Source organism: Megalobrama amblycephala, linkage group LG3 (genome assembly GCF_018812025.1).
Source record: "Megalobrama amblycephala isolate DHTTF-2021 linkage group LG3, ASM1881202v1, whole genome shotgun sequence".
Taxonomy (NCBI): Eukaryota; Metazoa; Chordata; class Actinopteri; order Cypriniformes; family Xenocyprididae; genus Megalobrama; species Megalobrama amblycephala.
Window position 1 is genome coordinate 35,016,759 of NC_063046.1, and position 19,473 is coordinate 35,036,231.

At 36.0% G+C, this 19,473-nt stretch overlaps 1 protein-coding gene across 1 annotated transcript; it reads left to right on the forward strand.

Annotated features, from left to right (window-relative positions):
• The first annotated feature begins 332 nt into the window (after nucleotides 1-332).
• On the forward strand, nucleotides 333-15,806 carry htra3b (HtrA serine peptidase 3b). The gene is made up of 9 exons (XM_048185262.1): nucleotides 333-1,088; nucleotides 8,819-8,918; nucleotides 10,586-10,808; nucleotides 10,915-11,109; nucleotides 11,851-11,883; nucleotides 12,214-12,328; nucleotides 12,416-12,473; nucleotides 12,569-12,664; nucleotides 14,765-15,806. The coding sequence occupies exons 1-9, from the start codon at nucleotides 671-673 to the stop codon at nucleotides 14,931-14,933; spliced, it is 1,407 nt and encodes a 468-aa protein (XP_048041219.1). The 5' UTR covers nucleotides 333-670; the 3' UTR covers nucleotides 14,934-15,806.
• The last annotated feature ends 3,667 nt before the right edge of the window (nucleotides 15,807-19,473 follow it).

Below are 19,473 nucleotides of genomic sequence, written 5' to 3' on the forward strand. Positions count from 1 at the left end.
TTTATTACATTAATAATAATAATAGACCTATATATATATATCCAATGTACTTTTAAGTTTTGAAGTAGGCTACACTTCAAGTGTACATAACAAAGATAGCAGAAAATTATACAAATAAAAGGAAATATGTTAAATATGGCAAAAATGTGGCAACAAACCCTTTTCAGCCAAGAGTAAATTAATTTTAGAACTTTGTTTTTGGGGGGGAAAAAACATAGGAAAAAAAGAAAGAAAGATCGGTTCTCTGAAACGAAATGTTCGAAAGAACCGATTCGGGGAAAAGAATCGGACATCCCATCACTTGTGAACACTTAGAGATTTGGGGTAAACGAAATTCTCCCCGCCTCCTCTGGAGAGAAGAGAAAAGCAGACTTCAGTTCAGTCGAGGATGTTGAGATGGTCGGCAGATGCAGAAGCACATACATCGAGACTTCACACACACGGCTTTAATCAGTTGCACGTGAAATCAGCGGCATTTGCGCGCACCAAGAGATCAGATTGGATAAGAAAAATTCCTCTTTCTAGGACAACCACTCTGATCTTTTGACTGAGCCTACAGGAACGCACACATCTCATCTGAAACTCGCTTTTGCAGTGGAAATCTGATGCGTAATGGTGATCTCCAGAGAGCTATCTGAGAATTAATTCGTCTTCATTTAAACCCCCCAAAATGCAGGTCATTCTGTTTGTTACGGTAGTTTTTCTTTACATCAAAAATGCTGTCGCAGATACTTCTAAACTCAAGTGTCCGGAGCGCTGTGATGTGAGCAAGTGTCCGAGCCCGAGCTGTCCGAGCGGGTATGTGCCGGACCGCTGCAACTGCTGTCTGGTGTGCGCGCAGGGAGAGGGCGAGCCGTGCGGCCGCAAGGACGATCTGCCCTGCGGGGACGGTCTGGAGTGCAAGCACCCGTCTGGAAAGAGACTGTCCAAAGGGGTGTGTCAGTGTAGGTACAGTAGTAAAGTGTGTGGCAGTGACGGGAACACGTACGGTAACATCTGCCAGCTGAAGGCCGTGAGCAGGAAAGCACTGCAGCAGGGTCTGCCCGCGGTCACCAACGCGCACAAAGGACCCTGTGAAAGCAATCAAGGTAAGTCATTTGTGTATTGCAAGAGGAAGGCATTATATTTAACATATATCAAAATATGTATTTATGCCTATTTAAACATATTTTTGTATATTTAATGTATATCAAAATATGCCTTTATTTATGCTGAAAATGTAATGATTAAAAGGGATTTAACTACAGTCTCCACATTCTCCATTAATAATAAATTAATACAGGCCTCCAATTTTTACACTCTAAAAAATGCTGGGGTTTTTAAACCCAAATATGGACAAACCCAGTCATTGGTTTAATTTTTTAATTGAATTTTTAACCCAATGTTTAAGTTTGTCCATATATGACCCAAATTTGGGTTCAAACAACTCAGCATTTTTTTGCATTTACTTATTTAATTGTTTATTAAATGATGGTGGTAGTGGTACAGTACTTGTAATAATGGTATTGTGGTAAAAAAAATATGGGATGTAGGCCTAACACACACACACACACACACTTCATAGATGTAATGGTTTTTGTACTGTACAAACTGTATATCACCTCACACTAACCCTACCCCTAAATCAAGCCATCACAGAATTCTTTTTGGCATTTTTTGAGTTTCAAAAAAATTTAGTTAATAATTTCTAAGCTATTTGATTTACAAGGATACAGGAAGTGTCCTCGTAAACCATGTTTACATTGTAATACATATCATTATACTTTTTTTATATATAAAAATGAAAAAGACACTAATTTTTGTCACTCATGCTTTTATATTTTATATTTAATATGAACAGAGGTTTATGTCAAAGTCACATTTCTTTATATAGCACATTATACAATACAGATTATTTCAAAGAAGCTTCACATAAATAAACAAGAAAATAACAGAGTTTATACAACAGTTGGTTCTGGTTCCCTAATTTGATTGGTTGAGAGTATTTACCAGCCATGCAATATTCTACTGTTAATGTTGCAAGATTCATTAATTATAAAGAAATGTTATTCATAAATTTTAGCTGCAAGCAGCTCTACAGAAGACAATAGTGTCATTATTCAGCTCACTTTAGTTCAGTGTTGATACAGTTCAGTTCAATAACAGTGCCAATGTTGCAGAGTTCATCAATTATGGAAAATTAAATTTAAAGCAGCTCTATAAGTCAACAATCTCAGGTCAGTGTAGATTCAATTACATACAGATATAAAGCAGCTCTACACAAGACAATAATGTCATTGTTAGGCTCAATTTAGTTCAATGTTGATTCAGTTCAGTTCAACAACTGTGTCACTGTTGCAAAGTTAATCAATTCTGCAACAACTTCATAGCAGATTTACAGAAGACAATAGTTTCATTATTCCGATCAATTCGTTTCAGTTTTTATTCTCATCTGATACTGTCAGTGCATTTTCCCTTAAAGGGTTAGTTCACCCAAAAATGAAAATTCTGTCATTTATTCTGTCGTTCCACACCCGTAAGACTTTCGTTAATCTTCGGAACACAAATTAAGATATTTTAGTTGAAATCCGATGGCTCCGTGAGGCCTGCATAGGGAGCAATGTCACTTCCTCTGTCAAGATCCATAAAGGTACTAAAAACATATTTAAATCAGTTCATGTGAGTACAGTGGCTCAATATTAAGATTATAAAGCGACGAGAATACTTTTGGTGCGGCAAAAAAACAAAATAACGACTTATTTAGTGATGACCGATTTCAAAACACTGCTTCATGAAGCATCGGAGCATAAATGAATCAGTGTGTCGAATCACGATTCAGATTGCGGGTCAAACCGCCAACGGCTGAAATCACGTGACTTTGGCGCTCCGAACTGCAGATTCGACACACAGATTCACAATGCTCCGATGCTTCCTGAAGCATTGTTTTGAAATCGTCCATCACTAAATAAGTCGTTATTTTGTTTTCTTTATAATATTAATACTGAACCACTGTACTCACATGAACCGATTTAAATATGTTTTTAGTACCTTTATGGATCTTGACAGAGGAAGTGACATTGCTCCCTATGGAGGCCTCACGGAGCCATCGGATTTCAACTAAAATATCTTAATTTGTGTTCCAAAGATTAACGAAGGTCTTACGGGTGTGAAACGACATGAGGGTGAGTAATAAATGACAGAATTTTCATTTTTGGGTGAACTAACCCTTTAATTCTGGGGGGAAATTTGGTTAACACTTTAAGGATTTCACAGAAGTGCAGCCAGTATCTCCTGTAGCAACAACATGATTGAGTCCACTGTGTTTTACGAGTCTCATAATTCCTGCATTCAGAAGATACTCCACTGAGCTCCTCTAGTGAAAATCACATATCAAAAATTCACTGATTATCAGATGAGCCATCATGTGTATTTTGAACAATGGGACTGTGACCTCAAACTTGACGTGCAAAATGCAGCTGCAAATTCAGAAATAGATCTGTTTTGTGCTCTGTAGACTAGGCATGATTTCCTCTGCGCTTCTCAGAGGAGGTTGCCCTTTTTCTCTGATTTTGGACCTCAATACCAACACCCTTTCCTTTATCATTAAAAGGAAATATCAAACTGCTTCCAGATCAGCAGTAAAACATTATCTCTATTGTGACAGGAAGAGGGAGGAGTCACTTATTGGAAATGGTACCACATCTCTGGAGACACATTATCAGTCTAGAACTGAATTAAAGGGCTACTGATGGGGTGAAATTATGTGTATCAGATGACCTGGTCAGCTTTTTAGGTCTGTTAACTCCATAAACACTACAATAATTCAGCAAAACCAAGTTTAAAGGAGTCAAGCTGGTAGCAATCATACACCCATTAGTTACTGCAATGTCACTGGCCACTATAGTGTATATATTTGGTGAATTACTCGGTAGTGAGGCAAGCAGCAAAACTTTAAGCAAAAGAATCCGCAGAAATGCCTATTTGGAGAGCAGCAAATCATTACAGCATTAAAAGTCACATAAATTATAGTCTATCATTCTATACAATTTAGGCTAATAAGTCTAAAACCTCAAAATAAAACACTAACCCTTGCAATCATTGTATTAAGTAACCCAGGGCCTTGGAAACAGATGCTGCCCAGCAGCTTTCCACCACATTGTGTGATCAGCTGCTCTTCTGATGTCTCGTCTCTTCACCATTTCAGACTGGAAAAAATGAATGAGGAAACTATTGAGACATTCATCTTTGGTTTTTGCCTGGCTCACTTTGGGTTGAGTGGCGTTTTTTAATATTATATGTAATTGTCTAAATGTATCTGCGCACGTTGCCAGTGGAAGTTGACTTACTTGGCAGTCCTCCTGAAATCTTAGAGGTCACAGCTCCGTGATGCAGCCATACTGGAATGTGCTTTTATATGGGGTGTTGCATTTGATTAATGATTAGCAGTTGAGTGTTATTTTATTGCATGCTTCTTTTAGTTTCTCACAGCTCATAAAATTATAAATCTTAAATACTTTCATCCGGAAAGCCAGGAATAAAGCTTTAAAACATACTGTATATTGCAGTTATTTGGACAAAATAGCTTTAGACATTTACACACTTCCATTCAAAAGTTTGGGGGTCAGTAAGATGTATTAAATTGATCAAACAAGTGATTTACAATTTTACAAAATAATTAAATATTAAGTAGCACAACTGTTTACTATGGAAGCTTGTTTCCACCGCTGAATAAAACAGATAATTATGACTTTTCTTTAGAATTGGACTTTATTACTCACAATTGCGAGTTTATATCTCACAATTCTTACTTTATTTATCGAATTGTGACTTTATCATACAATTCTTATTTTATAACTCGCAATTGTGAGTTTATATCTCACAATTCTGACTTTTTTCTCACAATTCTATTTATCTCAGAATTGCGAGATATAAACATGCAATTGCGAGTTATAATGTCCAATTCTGAGAAAAAAAGACTGACTTCACGAGTTATAGTCAGAACTGTGAGATATAAAGTCAAAATTCTGAGAAATAAAGTCAGAAATGCAATATAACTTCGCAATTCTGACTTTTTTCTCGCAGTTCAGACTTTTTCTCTCAGAACTGTGAGATGTAAACTCGCAATTGTGAAAAAAAAGGTCAAACTTGTGAGATAAAAAGCCGCAATTACCTTTTTTATTCAGTGATGGAAAAAAGCTTCCATAGGTTTCAACATTTATAATATTAAGAAATGTTTTTTGAGCACCAAATCAGCATATTAAAATGATTTCTGAAGGATCATGTGACACTAGACTGGAGTAATGGCTGATGAAAATACAGCTTTGCTATCACAGGAATGAATTACATTTTAAAATAATAAAACAGTAAAAATATTAATGTAAAAAAGATGTTATTACTGTTTACATTGTATTTTTGATCAAATAAATGCAGCCTTAGTGCACAGCATAAATGAGTATACCCCCTCTGAACAAATACAAAAGATGTATTTTCTTTATGATCACTACAATTCATGGAAAGATGGCAAAACTAAAATGTAATAAACATATACATAATAAAAACTGAAAAATATATGTTATTTATAGCCATAAAATAAGTAAATTAGCCAATTTTGTTTAAATTAAGGATTGCAGAAATGAGTACACCCTAGATTTATTCAACAAATGTATAATATTCTAGTACTTATATGCCCTCCATCATTTTGAATATACTGCTCTGACCCTTCTTGGCATGGAGTGTACAAGTTGACAAATTGTCACATCTGTCCTGTTTAACTCCTGGATGATGAGCTCCTTAAATGCCCTGATCTTTAATGGGGAGTGTTGCTCAGCTCGTCTCTACAGAATCCCCCACAGGTGCTCAAGAGTGTTAAGATTGAGGGCAATACATGTCCACAGAAGGTTTTTCAGCTTGGGAGAATGCATATCCTCATTGTCATGTTGAAAAATGCCCAACAATGCAGGGAACGAGGAAAGGGTAACATCTTCTGTTTCAAGTTTGTGTATTAAATTACACAGTGGTGTGAGAATTCATGACAGCATTGATAAAGCACAACTCCCTCATACCTTCAGCACTCATACATCCCTATATAAGAGCTTTACTACCACTAAACTTTACTGTGGGAACCAGGCACTTCTCACTGTACTCCTCCTCTAGCAACACCATAACATTTTGGATGCTGTTAGATCCAAAATGATTGATTTGGTCTCATGAGACCAGAGTATGGATTCCCAGAATCTATATTTTGTAAATATGGGCTTTGGAAATGGCTAACTGACTTTATTGTGCTTTGGCTACAGTAGGTAGTTCCAGTGAGAACAACAACCATGTATGTAATTTCTGCAAGCTGCATCTTACTCTGTGAGATAAACAGTCACTCTTTTCATAGCTTTTGCTGACTCCGAGACACTCGCTTGGTATTTCTCTTGCTCTTTGTCTAGCAAAAAATCCCTCACCACTAAATGAAAGCTTAAAATGAAGGCCTGATTATTTCAGGGGCCTTGTCACAAGTCCATTGTTTTTAAATGTCTGTGTTACTTTCTCACTTAAAACAATGATTTGGTAATCCCCTGTCCTCTTTTGTGCTAAGAAATAAGTCTCCTGACAGTTCTCTCCTGAGTGGTTCCATTGTTGTCAGCATTAAGTCTGAGAATGATTCAGTGGGCTATATAAGACTTTCAATTGTCAAGAAATTGCTTCTCTTTAAATGTTTTGGTTCAACATACTTACCCGTTGATCAGACATTGCCTTAAACTAACACCAGAAAAATTTTATTTATCTAAATAAAAATGTCATTTTTATTTAGTAACATTTAGGAGGGTGTACTCAGTTTTGCTACACAACATTTTATCACCTTGATAAGAAAATCTTATTTTCCTGAATAATTTTGAGATGCTTCTTTGGTAATTGATTAAGCAGACTTGCTGGAACATTATGGCCTGGTTTCACAGACAGTACTTAGCATAAGCCAGGATTAGGCCTTAGTTCAATTAGGGCATTTTAGTAGCTTTTATAAACTTTCAATAGAAATAAAACGTTACTGGTGTGCATTTTGAGACAAAACAATGACACTGACATATTTTAAGATATGCCAGTGCAAGTTCCTTGTAGTTAAAGTTGCCCTAGAACTTCTTTTTAAAAGATGTAATATAAGTTTAAGGTGTCCCCTGAATGTGTCTGTGAAGTTTCAGCTCAAAATACCCCATATATTTTTTTTTAATTAATTTTTTTAACTGCCTATTTTGGGGCATCATTAACTATGCACTGATATATAGGTTGCGGCCCCTTTAATTCTCCCGCTCCCCCTCCCCCGGAGCTCGCGCTTGCCTTGAACAGCATAAACACGGTTTACAGAGCTAATATAACCCTCAAAATGGATCTTTACAAGATGTTCGTCATGCATGCTGCATGCATACATCGGATCATGTAAGTATAGTTTGGATGTATTACATTTGATTCTGAATGAGTTTGAGGCTATGCTGCGTGGCTAAAGCTGACATTACACACTGTTTGAGAGATTTATAAAGAATGAAGTTGTGTTTATGAATTATACAGACTGCAAGTGTTTAAAAATGAAAATAGCGACGGCTCTCTTGTCTCCGTGAATATAGTAATAAACGATGGTAACTTTAACCACATTTAACAGTACATTAGCAACATGCTAACTAAACATTTAGAAAGACAATTCACAAATATCACTAAAAATATCATGATATCATGGATCATGTCAGTTATTATCGCTCCATATGCCATTTTTCGCTATTGTTCTTGCTTGCTTACCTAGTCTGATGATTCAGCTGTGCACATCCAGACGTCCTGCCCTTGTCTAATGCCTCGATCATGGGCTGGCATATGCAAATATTGGGGCGTACATATTAATGATCCCGACTGTTACGTAACAGTCGGTGTTATGCTGAGATTTGCCTGTTCTTCGGAGGTCTTTTAAACAAATGAGATTTATATAAGAAGGAGGAAACAATGGAGTTTGAAACTCAGTGTATGTCTTTTCCATGTACTGAACTCTTGTTATTTAACTATGCCAATATAAATTCAATATTTAATTCTAGGGCACCTTTAAAACAGCTCAAATATGCATTTTAGTCCAGGTCTATAGCTTAGTCTTGTCTGTGAAACCAGGGGTATATCTCTAAAGAACCCTAACATGTCTTCTAAGTAATTGAGTAATTGCTGATTTTCAGAAGTTCCAGACAAATTACAGCCTAGACAAAACTTTAATTAACAAAACAATTATTAATTAACAGAGGCAGTGATCAAAGCTAAGTACAATGTAAGTAATAGCCATTAGGTGTATTTAAAGTACTGAAGTACTAAACAAGGTTTTAAACAGTCTTGATTCATTAATGACTTCAAATGTTAGGTTAGTAGGACAATAAGGGTGTGCACACAAAGGAATGATGGCTGTGCCAACAAGGCCAAGAGGAAACAGCAGTCAAGGGAAAAACCACCCTGATGTTTGCAGAAAATAACATGCCCTAATTACTATAACTTTGAACACACTTTCTTCTTTCTCTCTCCAAACTCTTTCATACGCATACTGCACACCCAACACAACTCAAGCATGCATAAGGATAAAAACCACCTAGTGATTATAGACCCAGTTATAGAGGAACATTTCCTGTGTTTGAAAAGACTTTCTCCAGCTATCATCACTGTATGCCATCTGAATCTGCAGGAAAGAATTTAAACACTGCATGCCTGCTATGCCCTCTTTAGCCAGAAAGGCTATTTGAGACTTAAAAAAGACAGTAGCTGTCTTTTAGGGCTGGTTTTGCTCAAATCATAGTGGGATTATTAACACGAGCAATTCTTTCTGCTAGTATAGGTCCCACACACCCCAACAGCCCGAGGTACAAATTCAACTTCATTGCTGACGTGGTGGAGAAGATCGCCCCTGCTGTGGTGCACATTGAGCTGTTCCTAAAGTAAGCCCAAACACTTGCAAACACTTTCATGGTGTGGTAGCTGTCTGTACAGTGCTTTAAAACTGTGGGGAAGTGAGGAAGGTGTTTGGCAAACACAGCTGTGTGAGGGTCACCGCTGTCTGTTGTTAAGTTCAACATATGCTCTACTGCTTGCCAAGGCTATTCATTTGTGAATGATGTCAGAAAGTGTGGCGTGGAGAAATTGGGTAAACAAATGTTTTATGTAGGCCCATATTTTTTTATTATCTTACCTAGTAATTTATTGAAAGATACATTTTGTGGTGATTAATGTTTTGAAATACATTAAACCCTTGTGAAAAAGAAGTGTTTGATTGCATTGTATGAACACTTGAAGTGTACTTCAAATATTAAATGCATATTTTTCAAAAACTGTACTTGTAGATAATATAATATTAACTGTTTCCCTGCCATTGACAGAATTTTCTGTCATTTATGACAACGCTTCCCGCCATTGACTGAAATTTCGGGCAATCCATATTTTCGCTGTTATACTGTAGGGGGCGCTATTACACATCATCTGAAAGAATACAGAATATCTGCCTGGATCAAAACACATGCAAAAAAGAAGCAGAAACATGTGATAAAAGCATTGCTTATGCACATGTAAAATAATGCGGTCGCCAAACATTAAACAAATTATTATTATTATTAATATTTAAGCAGATTAAGCAGAGACTCTGGTCTTTCTTTTGATATAGCCTATTCCGTGTTCAGCTATTCATACAATAAAATATTCTGAGGTTCATGAAAGTTTTGTGAAAATTATCAAAAAAAAAAAAAAAAAAATGCTGGCAGTGGCTGGCAACTTAAAAAAAAAAATTATATTTAATTGCAATTAACATCGTAAGTGTCTGAAAACATTGTATTCAGTTTGCACTTTAGTCCACTTTCAAATAAAAATTTCCTGATAATTTACTCACCCCCACGTCATCCAAGATGTCCATGTCCTTCTTTCTTCAGTCAAAAAGAAATTAAGGTTTTTGATGAAAACATTCCAGGATTATCCTCCTTATAGTGGACTTCAATGTACTCCACTGTTGAAAGTCAAAATTACAGTTTCAGTGCAGCTTCAAAGGGCTTTAAACGATACCAGACAAGGAATGAGGGTCTTATCTAGCAAAACGATCGGTCATTTTCTAAAAAAAAAAATAAAATAAAAAATTATATACGTTTTAACCATAGACCCTCATCTTGCACTAGCATATAGTATATGACAATTTAGTTCAAACTTTGACCTGTGGAGGGCACTAATACACTTATACACTGCCGAAATTCTAATAGAGGAGAAGAAGAAGAAGAAAAAGAAGAAGAAGAGAGCTAGTTCAAGATGAGCATCTAAGGTGCTAAGATGATCTTTTCGTAAAAATAGTCTTTTATCAGTTAGTAAAGACAGTTTCAAGTAATATTGCAAAAATGTATAAAACAAAACATCCTCTTTAGCACCTTTAAAACATAAATAATTTTAATTTTTTTTTAGAAAATGACCGATCATTTCGCTAGATAAGACCCTTATTCCTCGTCTGGTGATGAATGTAAAAAAAAAAAAAAACTTTAAATACGTATTTGAATTACTCTGAAGCAAGTGAATGAAACTAAATAGTGTGAATTTTGTCAGATGCCTTATATGTTCACTTTTTCCCCCATAGCCACCCTCTCTTTGGTCGGACGGTTCCGCTATCCAGTGGTTCTGGATTTGTAATGTCAGAGACTGGACTGATCGTGACTAATGCCCATGTGGTGTCCAGCACCACTCCTGTTTCGGGTCATCAGCGACTCAAAGTACAGATGCGTGACGGGGATGTGCATGAGGCCACTATCAAAGACATTGACAAGAAGTCTGACATTGCCACTATCAAAATCAACCCACAGGTAAGATAAAACTGCAAAATGTTTTTTATAGCACTCAAAGATCAATCTTTAAATTACACAAGACAAAGTGTGTTTAATCAATTACTCCCTACAACCATTTTGGCAGAAAAAGTTGCCTGTTTTATTGCTGGGTCACTCTGCAGACCTGCGCCCGGGTGAGTTTGTGGTTGCTATCGGCAGCCCGTTTGCCCTGCAGAACACAGTGACGACAGGAATTGTCAGCACTGCACAGAGAGATGGAAAAGAACTGGGTCTCCGTGACTCAGACATGGACTACATCCAGACTGACGCCATCATCAACGTAAGACACAGAATAACCAGAATAATGCATGTTAAGAGTCTTACTGGGCGTTGTGTAAGAAGTCTAGACAACTTCTGAAATTCATTTCTGAAATCACGTTGCATGCAAGAAGTAATGCTTATTAGTAATTTGTACATATTAGGGAAATTATGATCAGAGCTGTGTTAAATATATTGAACATAACTTAAGTATTGAACAAAAATAGACATTGTGAGAAAAAAAAACTTTAAAACAGAAAAAATATTAAAGTCAAATCTTATCTTTTAAAGGCAGTTATCTTCTGTTAACGTTGCTTCCTTTTTGATTATCAGGATTTATGATTGCATTACTAGAGTTTTCATAATTATAACCTATTTTATTCTTCTTTAGTTTTTACTTGCATTTCTGACGGTTTGTTCTCGTTGAGTTTTGGAGTGGAAACTATTTATCTGAAGTCTCAGATTTTTACTTCTTAAATTTTTGTCCAATGCTTGAATATTTATGTTCAGTACTTTTGGCACATATCTAATCCCACAGATAAGGTATGTATTTTATGTATTTTAACTGTCAGTAGATTCTTACTGAGTTTTAGGGTGTTTTTAGAGAGGAAGTCTCAGATTTTTACTTTATTTTATGTTTTTATTTATATTTATGTTACTTATATTTAAGTAATTTTGGCACAAATCTTATCCCATATAGATCAGGTATGTGTAAAATGGTTTGAACACCAATAATTAACATAATTTCTTTTTTTGTTCTCAGTATGGGAACTCAGGTGGACCACTCGTTAATTTGGTAATTATTTCATACCGTTTCCTCTGACAGTAGACTTATAGGAATAAAAATTCTGTCAATGTTTACTCTCCCTCATGTTTTTCCTCTTATCTTATGGTGCACAAAAGATGAATTGTTTAGAAGAGTATCCACTTTTCAATATAATTTGAATATTTCAGTCTGTACCTCAATAATTCACTATTTGTGTTCCACAGAAGCAAAGATATACTGTATTGGTTTGGTACAACATGAGTTTGAGGAAATTGTGACAGCATTTTCATTTTTAGGTCTCCCTTTAACAAACATACTGATATTGTATTTCATTTTTCTTCTTAATTTGTCTTCTATAAGGATGGAGAGGTGATAGGAATCAACACACTGAAGGTAGCTGCAGGAATCTCATTTGCCATTCCTTCAGATAGGATCACTCGATTCTTAAATGATTCATTGGGAAAGCAAAACAAAGGTACATGGGGCAGCTTTTGTTCAAGGGAATGCAGTTTTTTTCCATTCTTGCTGAATTAAACGTGTTAAAACTTACATATTGTTTCAGAGACAAGATCAGTGAAGAAGCGTTTCATTGGAATCCGAATGCTCACCATCACAGAAGCGTGAGTGTCCTTCACTACGCATGTAAATGAACACCGCTTTGCAGTTTAGTCATTGTGCGTGTGTGTATGTGATACATTTTGTCTGTCTCCTCCAGTCTTGTGGAAGAGCTGAGGCAGCAGAATCCAGATTTCCCCGATGTCAGCAGTGGGATCTACGTCCATGAAGTGGTTCCTCACTCTCCTGCTCAGAAGTAAGCATTAGCCAAACCAGATGATCTGTGGTCTGTCAGTTGTGGTTGTGCTTCAGAACTCCCAGCCAAGAAGTTTGATCTATGTCTGATGTCTGTGCTCTGTGGATGACAGCATTTTGAATACTACAATCAAAAAGAAATGTCAGAATACAGTATAATATATATATATATATATATATATATATATATATATATATATATATATACAGTTTTATGTAATAAATCAATAAGAAGTGATTATCATTAACATTTCTTATACATATTCTGAAATTAGGATGAGCTTGGACAAAGACATAAGAATGCTGAATTAATTCTTTAGATATTTCTGAGATATCTAGCGTCCATTTCAAATCGATTAATCGCTTCTAACATGAAAGTTTGTGTTTATATAATATATATGTGTGTGTGCATTATATTATGTAAACAAACTTTTATGTTAGATGCGATTAATCGATTAATCACATCTTTGAACACAAGAAGTTCATTTTTTAACGTAAATGCATAGTAGTTAAAGATACCTTATATAAAATTTGACCCCTGTTTTTGTAAAATAAAGTGAAAAAAAGTGTCACTGAAAGTTTTTCGCCTGATCGGAACCAAACCAGTGCAGAAATGTTCTCTGGACTCTGAATATCAATAATTATAAAAAAAGAACAAGTTGAAATTTTGATTCTCGTTGCTATGGGGTGCCAAAACGTTCGAAATAGGCAGGGCCACTTTTACTAATATGGCTATTTAAAAAAATTGCGCCGATTGGACACTTGGTGGCACTATAACTTGAAAAAAAAATTGAAAACAGCTATAGTGTTAGTCCGATTGACGTGAAATTTGCCATGCAGTGTCTTGGTCCAAGAAGCCATGATTGTCTATAAGGACATTGGCGTATCTCGAAAAACATGGCTGCCACCGGCCGATGAAATTTGAGCACCTATCAGACAAAGTTAACGAAGGCCGATTGGAACAAAACTTGGCGGGCATGTTCAACACATGGGCCTAGAGGTCTAGAGGTCATATGCCGCTTGATAGAGGAAACTTTGGCCATTTGTTTTGTATATTGTAATGGACTTTTTAACCCTATTTTTAATGCATACTAATGTCATTCACTACCCTCCTCCTCATTCATTTTTTAAAGTTAGACTTCAGCCTTCTTGGTATTCCTCAATCGATTCATTATAAAGAATATAACATGAAAAAAATCATAAAATTATAAAAGAATGCCTATTTTTGAATTCATTTTTTGTAAAAATTGTATAGGGTCGCTAACGACCCGAGGTGTGTATCAGTGTACGTATATTTTTTCTGCACAACAATAATTGAATCTTAGATGACGGAATAAGTGCAATTCACTTTTATTCCACAAGGTGGCAATGTCTGAAACACAATGCTGAAGTGACGACTCTTTCAGACAGAAAACGAAATAATAAGAAAAACATGAAATGGCTCAGCGATTTACTGCAGAGCAAGTACTGAACGCAATCAAATATGACTGTATCTGTTACTAGATGGATCTGGTGAAGCTGTTAGCGATCGAAATATTGATTTTGAAGATTTTGAAAATTATATAATTTTGAGAATATGTTTGAGATCGCGAATGGGCTCATATTCGTGACCTCAAACATAAAATTAGCCCATTATTTGCTGAATTTACTGGGAAATGAGCTCTGACGAGGACAGTGGTGATGGCATAAAACATCTGCTCAAACTGAGCCCTTTCAAGCTCCAAAAGGTAACAAAATATGATTTATTTAATTCTTCTATAATTGTTACTCTAATATCAGAGGAGTTTTATATAATCGCGACAGGTAGAGATCCTTCCGTGTTAGATATAGATCTGGGTCGATAAAGACCCGAATATGTAAGAATAATTGGCGAAACAGTCAGGCATTTAAGGGTTAAAACTGCAGTAAAAATACAGGTCAAAATATTAAATAATTTCAACTAAAATCAGTATTTCATATTTATGTATTTTTTCATATTGTCCTGATCACACCAAAATGTGTGTGATCACACCACACATTTTGCGATAATGTCCAATAGGCTGTATGATATCACTTTACAAATTTAAGGATACAATTGTAATTTTCTTCAAATGTGTTTCAGAGGAGGCATCAGGGACGGTGACATCATCGTTAAGTTAAATGGAGAGCCACTGATGAGCACCAGCGACCTGAAGGAAGCGCTCAACCAAGACACGACTCTACTGCTGGAGGTGCGCAGAGGCAACGATGACCTGCTCTTCAACATTGAGCCTGACGTCATCATGCAGTGATGTCATCATTTACTCAGAATGTGAGCCATCAAACTTTCATCATGTCAGTCATGCGCTATCATGGCCAGAGGAATGTCTAACCATCCTTCTACGAAACACCAAGGACCTCTTTTACAAGCTGAGAAGAATCTAACCTTGAGCTTTCACAATCTCAGTCATTTCAAGGCTGTCAAGAGATTTTATATGAAAAGCATTTCATAACAGCACACTCTCTTTGAAGCAGGATTGAAGTGGAGAATGATTTAGTTCATGGTAAATATGAAAACTTGCAGTACTGTATTTTGTAGAAGAAGACAAAGCTGGTGATATTTTTGAAGTTTTGTACCAGAAATAGCCAAAAGCCAAAAATTTAAATATAAGAATATTTAATAAACAATATAAATTTACATAAATAACCACATCATACATAATAATAAATAAATGATAATAATGAATATATATATATATATATATATATATATTTAATAGATTAGTTTGTGGATTATCTTATTGATACTTAAAATGTCATTCCTTGCTGAAACTTCATTGTAGCACCAGTCGCAAGAATCAATTGCTGTGCAAGGGTTTTTTAAAAAATAAATTTTATATAATTTCTGTAGAATGACTGTCATGAAGAATGACATTTTTATATGGTCATCTTGTCCAATGAAATGTTGTGTGCTTTTTATATGCAGAGATCAGTGAGACGTCTTCTGTTCATGTAATATGTTTATCAGTCTGTATATGCTCTATTCATGTTCCTGTTTGTCTAAAATGTCTACAGCATGTCATATGACTTGATTAATATGCTTTCAAATATGCTCTTATTTTTGGTTCTCTTCAGCTGGATCTATGAACATTGAACCTATGAAATAAAATTTTCTCAGAAAATAATCACTTGGTGGATTATATAGTAGGCTATGTGCTGAAATTTGAAAGAGCAGTCAGTTGAAACTAATGTACAGAAGAGCCTAAATCATGTTATTTGAGACACATAATATAAAAGAGGCAAAGTCCGTCGGGTCTACTGATTCATGATGTTTGGGTTGGAAATTCATGGATCCAGAATACCCTTCAGAACTTTCCAGTACACAAAGCTTTTTCGCCAGTTCTCACAGTCAGGACAGGACCTGTGGATCACAAAATCCAGACATGACACACGGCTGCATATTTTAAGTATGCGTATGATGATTTTACAGCTTTACCATTCATTAAAGTAGGCCAGTCTCTTTGAAGAACACCATTAAGACCTGTGCAATTAACCATTAAGATATAAGGTACATCCCAATTTGTGTACTTATGCATTATTCTATGCCATTTTGTAGTAGTGCGTTCACGACAAGAAAAAGTGCACATCAAATACCCGGACGATGCACTTATTTAACAGAAAAAACTAAGTGCTGAATGGTGGACACTTCATGCAATCAACAGTCGCAGCTTTCCTTAGGTAACAGTGGGCTATCGGGCTATAATGTTGGATAACAAAATAACCTGCTAAAATTCATACACTAGTCGTTAGAGTGCATACATACATAGTGCATAGTGAATGTCATTTGGAACACAACTAAAGACTTGTGAGCTGAATATGATTGTTGACTCTTTACCAATTGATTTTGAAGACACAGTAAACTGTACAGTAATTCATCATCAGTGGTTGTATAGAAACCCAAAAGTACATTTGAATGTATTTTGGAAAAAAAAATATATATATATATTTTTTTTTTACTTAGCTATGATGCAAAATGCCACCCCTGTCTGCTGTAATTTTTCAAGAATAACCCACAATTTTGTGTTTTCTGAGATGGGGGGCTTTAGAAAATGGCTCTATAAATGGAAAGCTTGTCATGTGTGCAGTTTGTATAAAAAAAATCCTTTTTTTTTTTTCCAGAAGGTCACATACAACTTAAAGGGGACATGACATAAGATGAAGTTTTTCTTGATCTTTTGACATTTAAGTGGTCTTTGTACCATTAAAACATGCTAATTTTTTAAGCTTAAAGGGTTAGTTCACCCAAAAATGAAAATGGTGTCATTAATGACTCACCCTCATGTCGTTCCACACCCATAAGACCTCCGTTCATCTTCAGAACACAGTTTAAGATATTTTAGATTTAGTCCGACAGCTTTCTGTCCCTCCATTGAAAGTGTAGGTACGATGCACTGTCCATGTCCAGAAAGGTAATAAAAACATCATCAAAGTAACGTTAGTCCATGTGACATCAGTGGGTTAGTTAGAAGTTTTTGAAGCATCTAAAATACATTTTGGTCCAAAAATAACAAAAAATACGACTTTATTCAGCATTGTCTTCTCTTCCGGGTCTGTGTATATCCACAGTGACGCTGCTTCTTCTTCTTCTTCTACGGCGGTTGGCATCCAGCTTATTGGTGCATTACCGCCCCCTTCTGCTCTGGACTGTGACGCGATTAGGACATCCGTGACATGCACACCTACGCACCATTTTAAAAAATATAGCAATACCAAAATACAAACAATGTAGAATAGCTTGAATACAGCGTGCATCTCCCTCAGACTGTAAACGAAGCTCGGGCGCACCGGATAACACGTCATCAGCGTCACTGTCCGGAGCAGAAGGGGGCGGTAATGCACCAATAAGCTGGATGCCAACCGCCGTAGAAGAAGAAGAAGCAGCATCACTGTGGATACACACAGACCCAGAAGAGAAGACAATGCTGAATAAAGTCGTAGTTTTTGTTATTTTTGGACCAAAATGTATTTTAGATGCTTAAAAAACTTCTAACTAACCCACTGATGTCACATGGACTACTTTGATGATGTTTTTATTACCTTTCTGGACATGGACAGTGCACCGTACCTACACTTTCAATGGAGAGACAGAAAGCTCTCAGACTAAATCTAAAATATCTTAAACTGTGTTCCGAAGATGAACGGAGGTCTTACGGGTTTGGAACGACATGAGGGTGAGTCATTAATGACATAATTTCCATTTTTGGGTGAACTAACCCTTTAAAACCAAGTTCCAAAAATGGCTTGTTTGGATATTGTGGGACTTGTGATCTCAAATGGCAAATACGTTGGCAAATCCGCTTCGCGTTGGGTGGTTCTTTGCTTCTACGTCGTGCATTAAGTAAGGGATAATCCACAGTTAGCAAAGATTGCCCGTTTAATGTACTCAAATTGAATTATGTCTCACGTTTAACCACTATAAGAGCCAGCGGCAAATCCCCGAAGCACTGACCGAGATTAAGCTGTTCTCGGCGCGTATACGAGCACTGAGCGGCCGCTGACGCCCTGGAGCTCGCATCTCAGAAAACGTCAAAACAAATTGTAAAATAGGTGCTATTTTTAAATATGAGTCACATATTCAGGTCTAAATAACTACATTCTCGTCTAAAAAACTATTAAAACAACAGTTCGTGGTACAACAAGTAGTATTCTCAAAAATGATGGTGGATTTGATCGGCCACCATGACGGTCACTTCAAGCGGAGTGATACAAACTGAAAAAGTAGGAGTGCTGTTATCACTGAAATATCGCACGGCTATCAGCCAATCAGATTCAAGAACCAGACAGAACTGTTGTATAAATTTACATATGACTGCTTCTAGAACAAGACATCAATGTATCATTGTATAACATAATTTGGCCACACCTACTGACAACTGTCTACACCAGAAGCGAGCGTCACAGTATACAGAATTTCTGATGTACTCCACGTGCTTGAGCTACTCCTGACAACAGGACAAATGGAGTTTGCACCTCTGTACAGCCTTCAGAAGGACCCCAGTGTCAGGGACAAATGGTTGGTTTATTTTAATGGTTTTTCAGGATGGTTAAGAGGATTATATGTTTGTTCAGAGCATTTGACTGCAGATTGTTTTGTAAAAGAGGCAAAGTGTAATGGAGAGTTTGCAAAGAAACTTTTGTTGAAAGATGAAGCAGTAAACTGAATTGGATCTGACATTAGCTTCATTGCAAAGCGCAACAATTTCATAATGCTTTGTAAATGAGGGTTTTATATGGATAATAATTTCAAAACACTTACTCACATGCAATAGTGTACAAACACTTACTTCATATGCAGTGACATTAGCCAATCATAACAGTGGTCGTTTCAGTAAAGCCGCCCCTTAAAACTGATCATTTCAGATAGAGGGCCAGAATGAATGTTGAAAATAATTTTTGCAAATAAAATGACAGCAAAAAAATATAATAAAATTATAAGTTTATCTCAAAGAACATTTTAAAATAATTTTAAAAAAATATGTCATGACCCCTTTAACATTCTTTTCTTAAGAAATGTAATATCTTTTCAGATTTCTCTTTGTGCATTTGTCAAACATGCTGATTTAATTTGCCCTTAAATCTGAAAACCACAAAGAAACACACAACTATACAGTATATAACATATTAAATAATATGTCATATGTCATTTGCGCTGAAGTCATACTTGCTAAAGAACAGCCTTTAGGCCAAACCACATGTACTGTAATCATGTAGGAAATCAGAATTGAGTCTTTCAAGAGTTAGGATAAATAGAATCCTGACATTGGGTCGACAGATGACTAGCTCGGTTTGGAT

Coding starts and splice junctions, on each gene's coding strand:
- htra3b (XM_048185262.1), top strand. CDS start 671: ATGCAGGTCATTCTGTTTGTTACGGTAGTTTTTCTTTACATCAAAAAT. Junction 10,809..10,914: donor CTATCAAAATCAACCCACAG/GTAAGATAAAAC, acceptor CCATTTTGGCAG/AAAAAGTTGCCTGTTTTATT. Junction 11,884..12,213: donor GTGGACCACTCGTTAATTTG/GTAATTATTTCA, acceptor GTCTTCTATAAG/GATGGAGAGGTGATAGGAAT.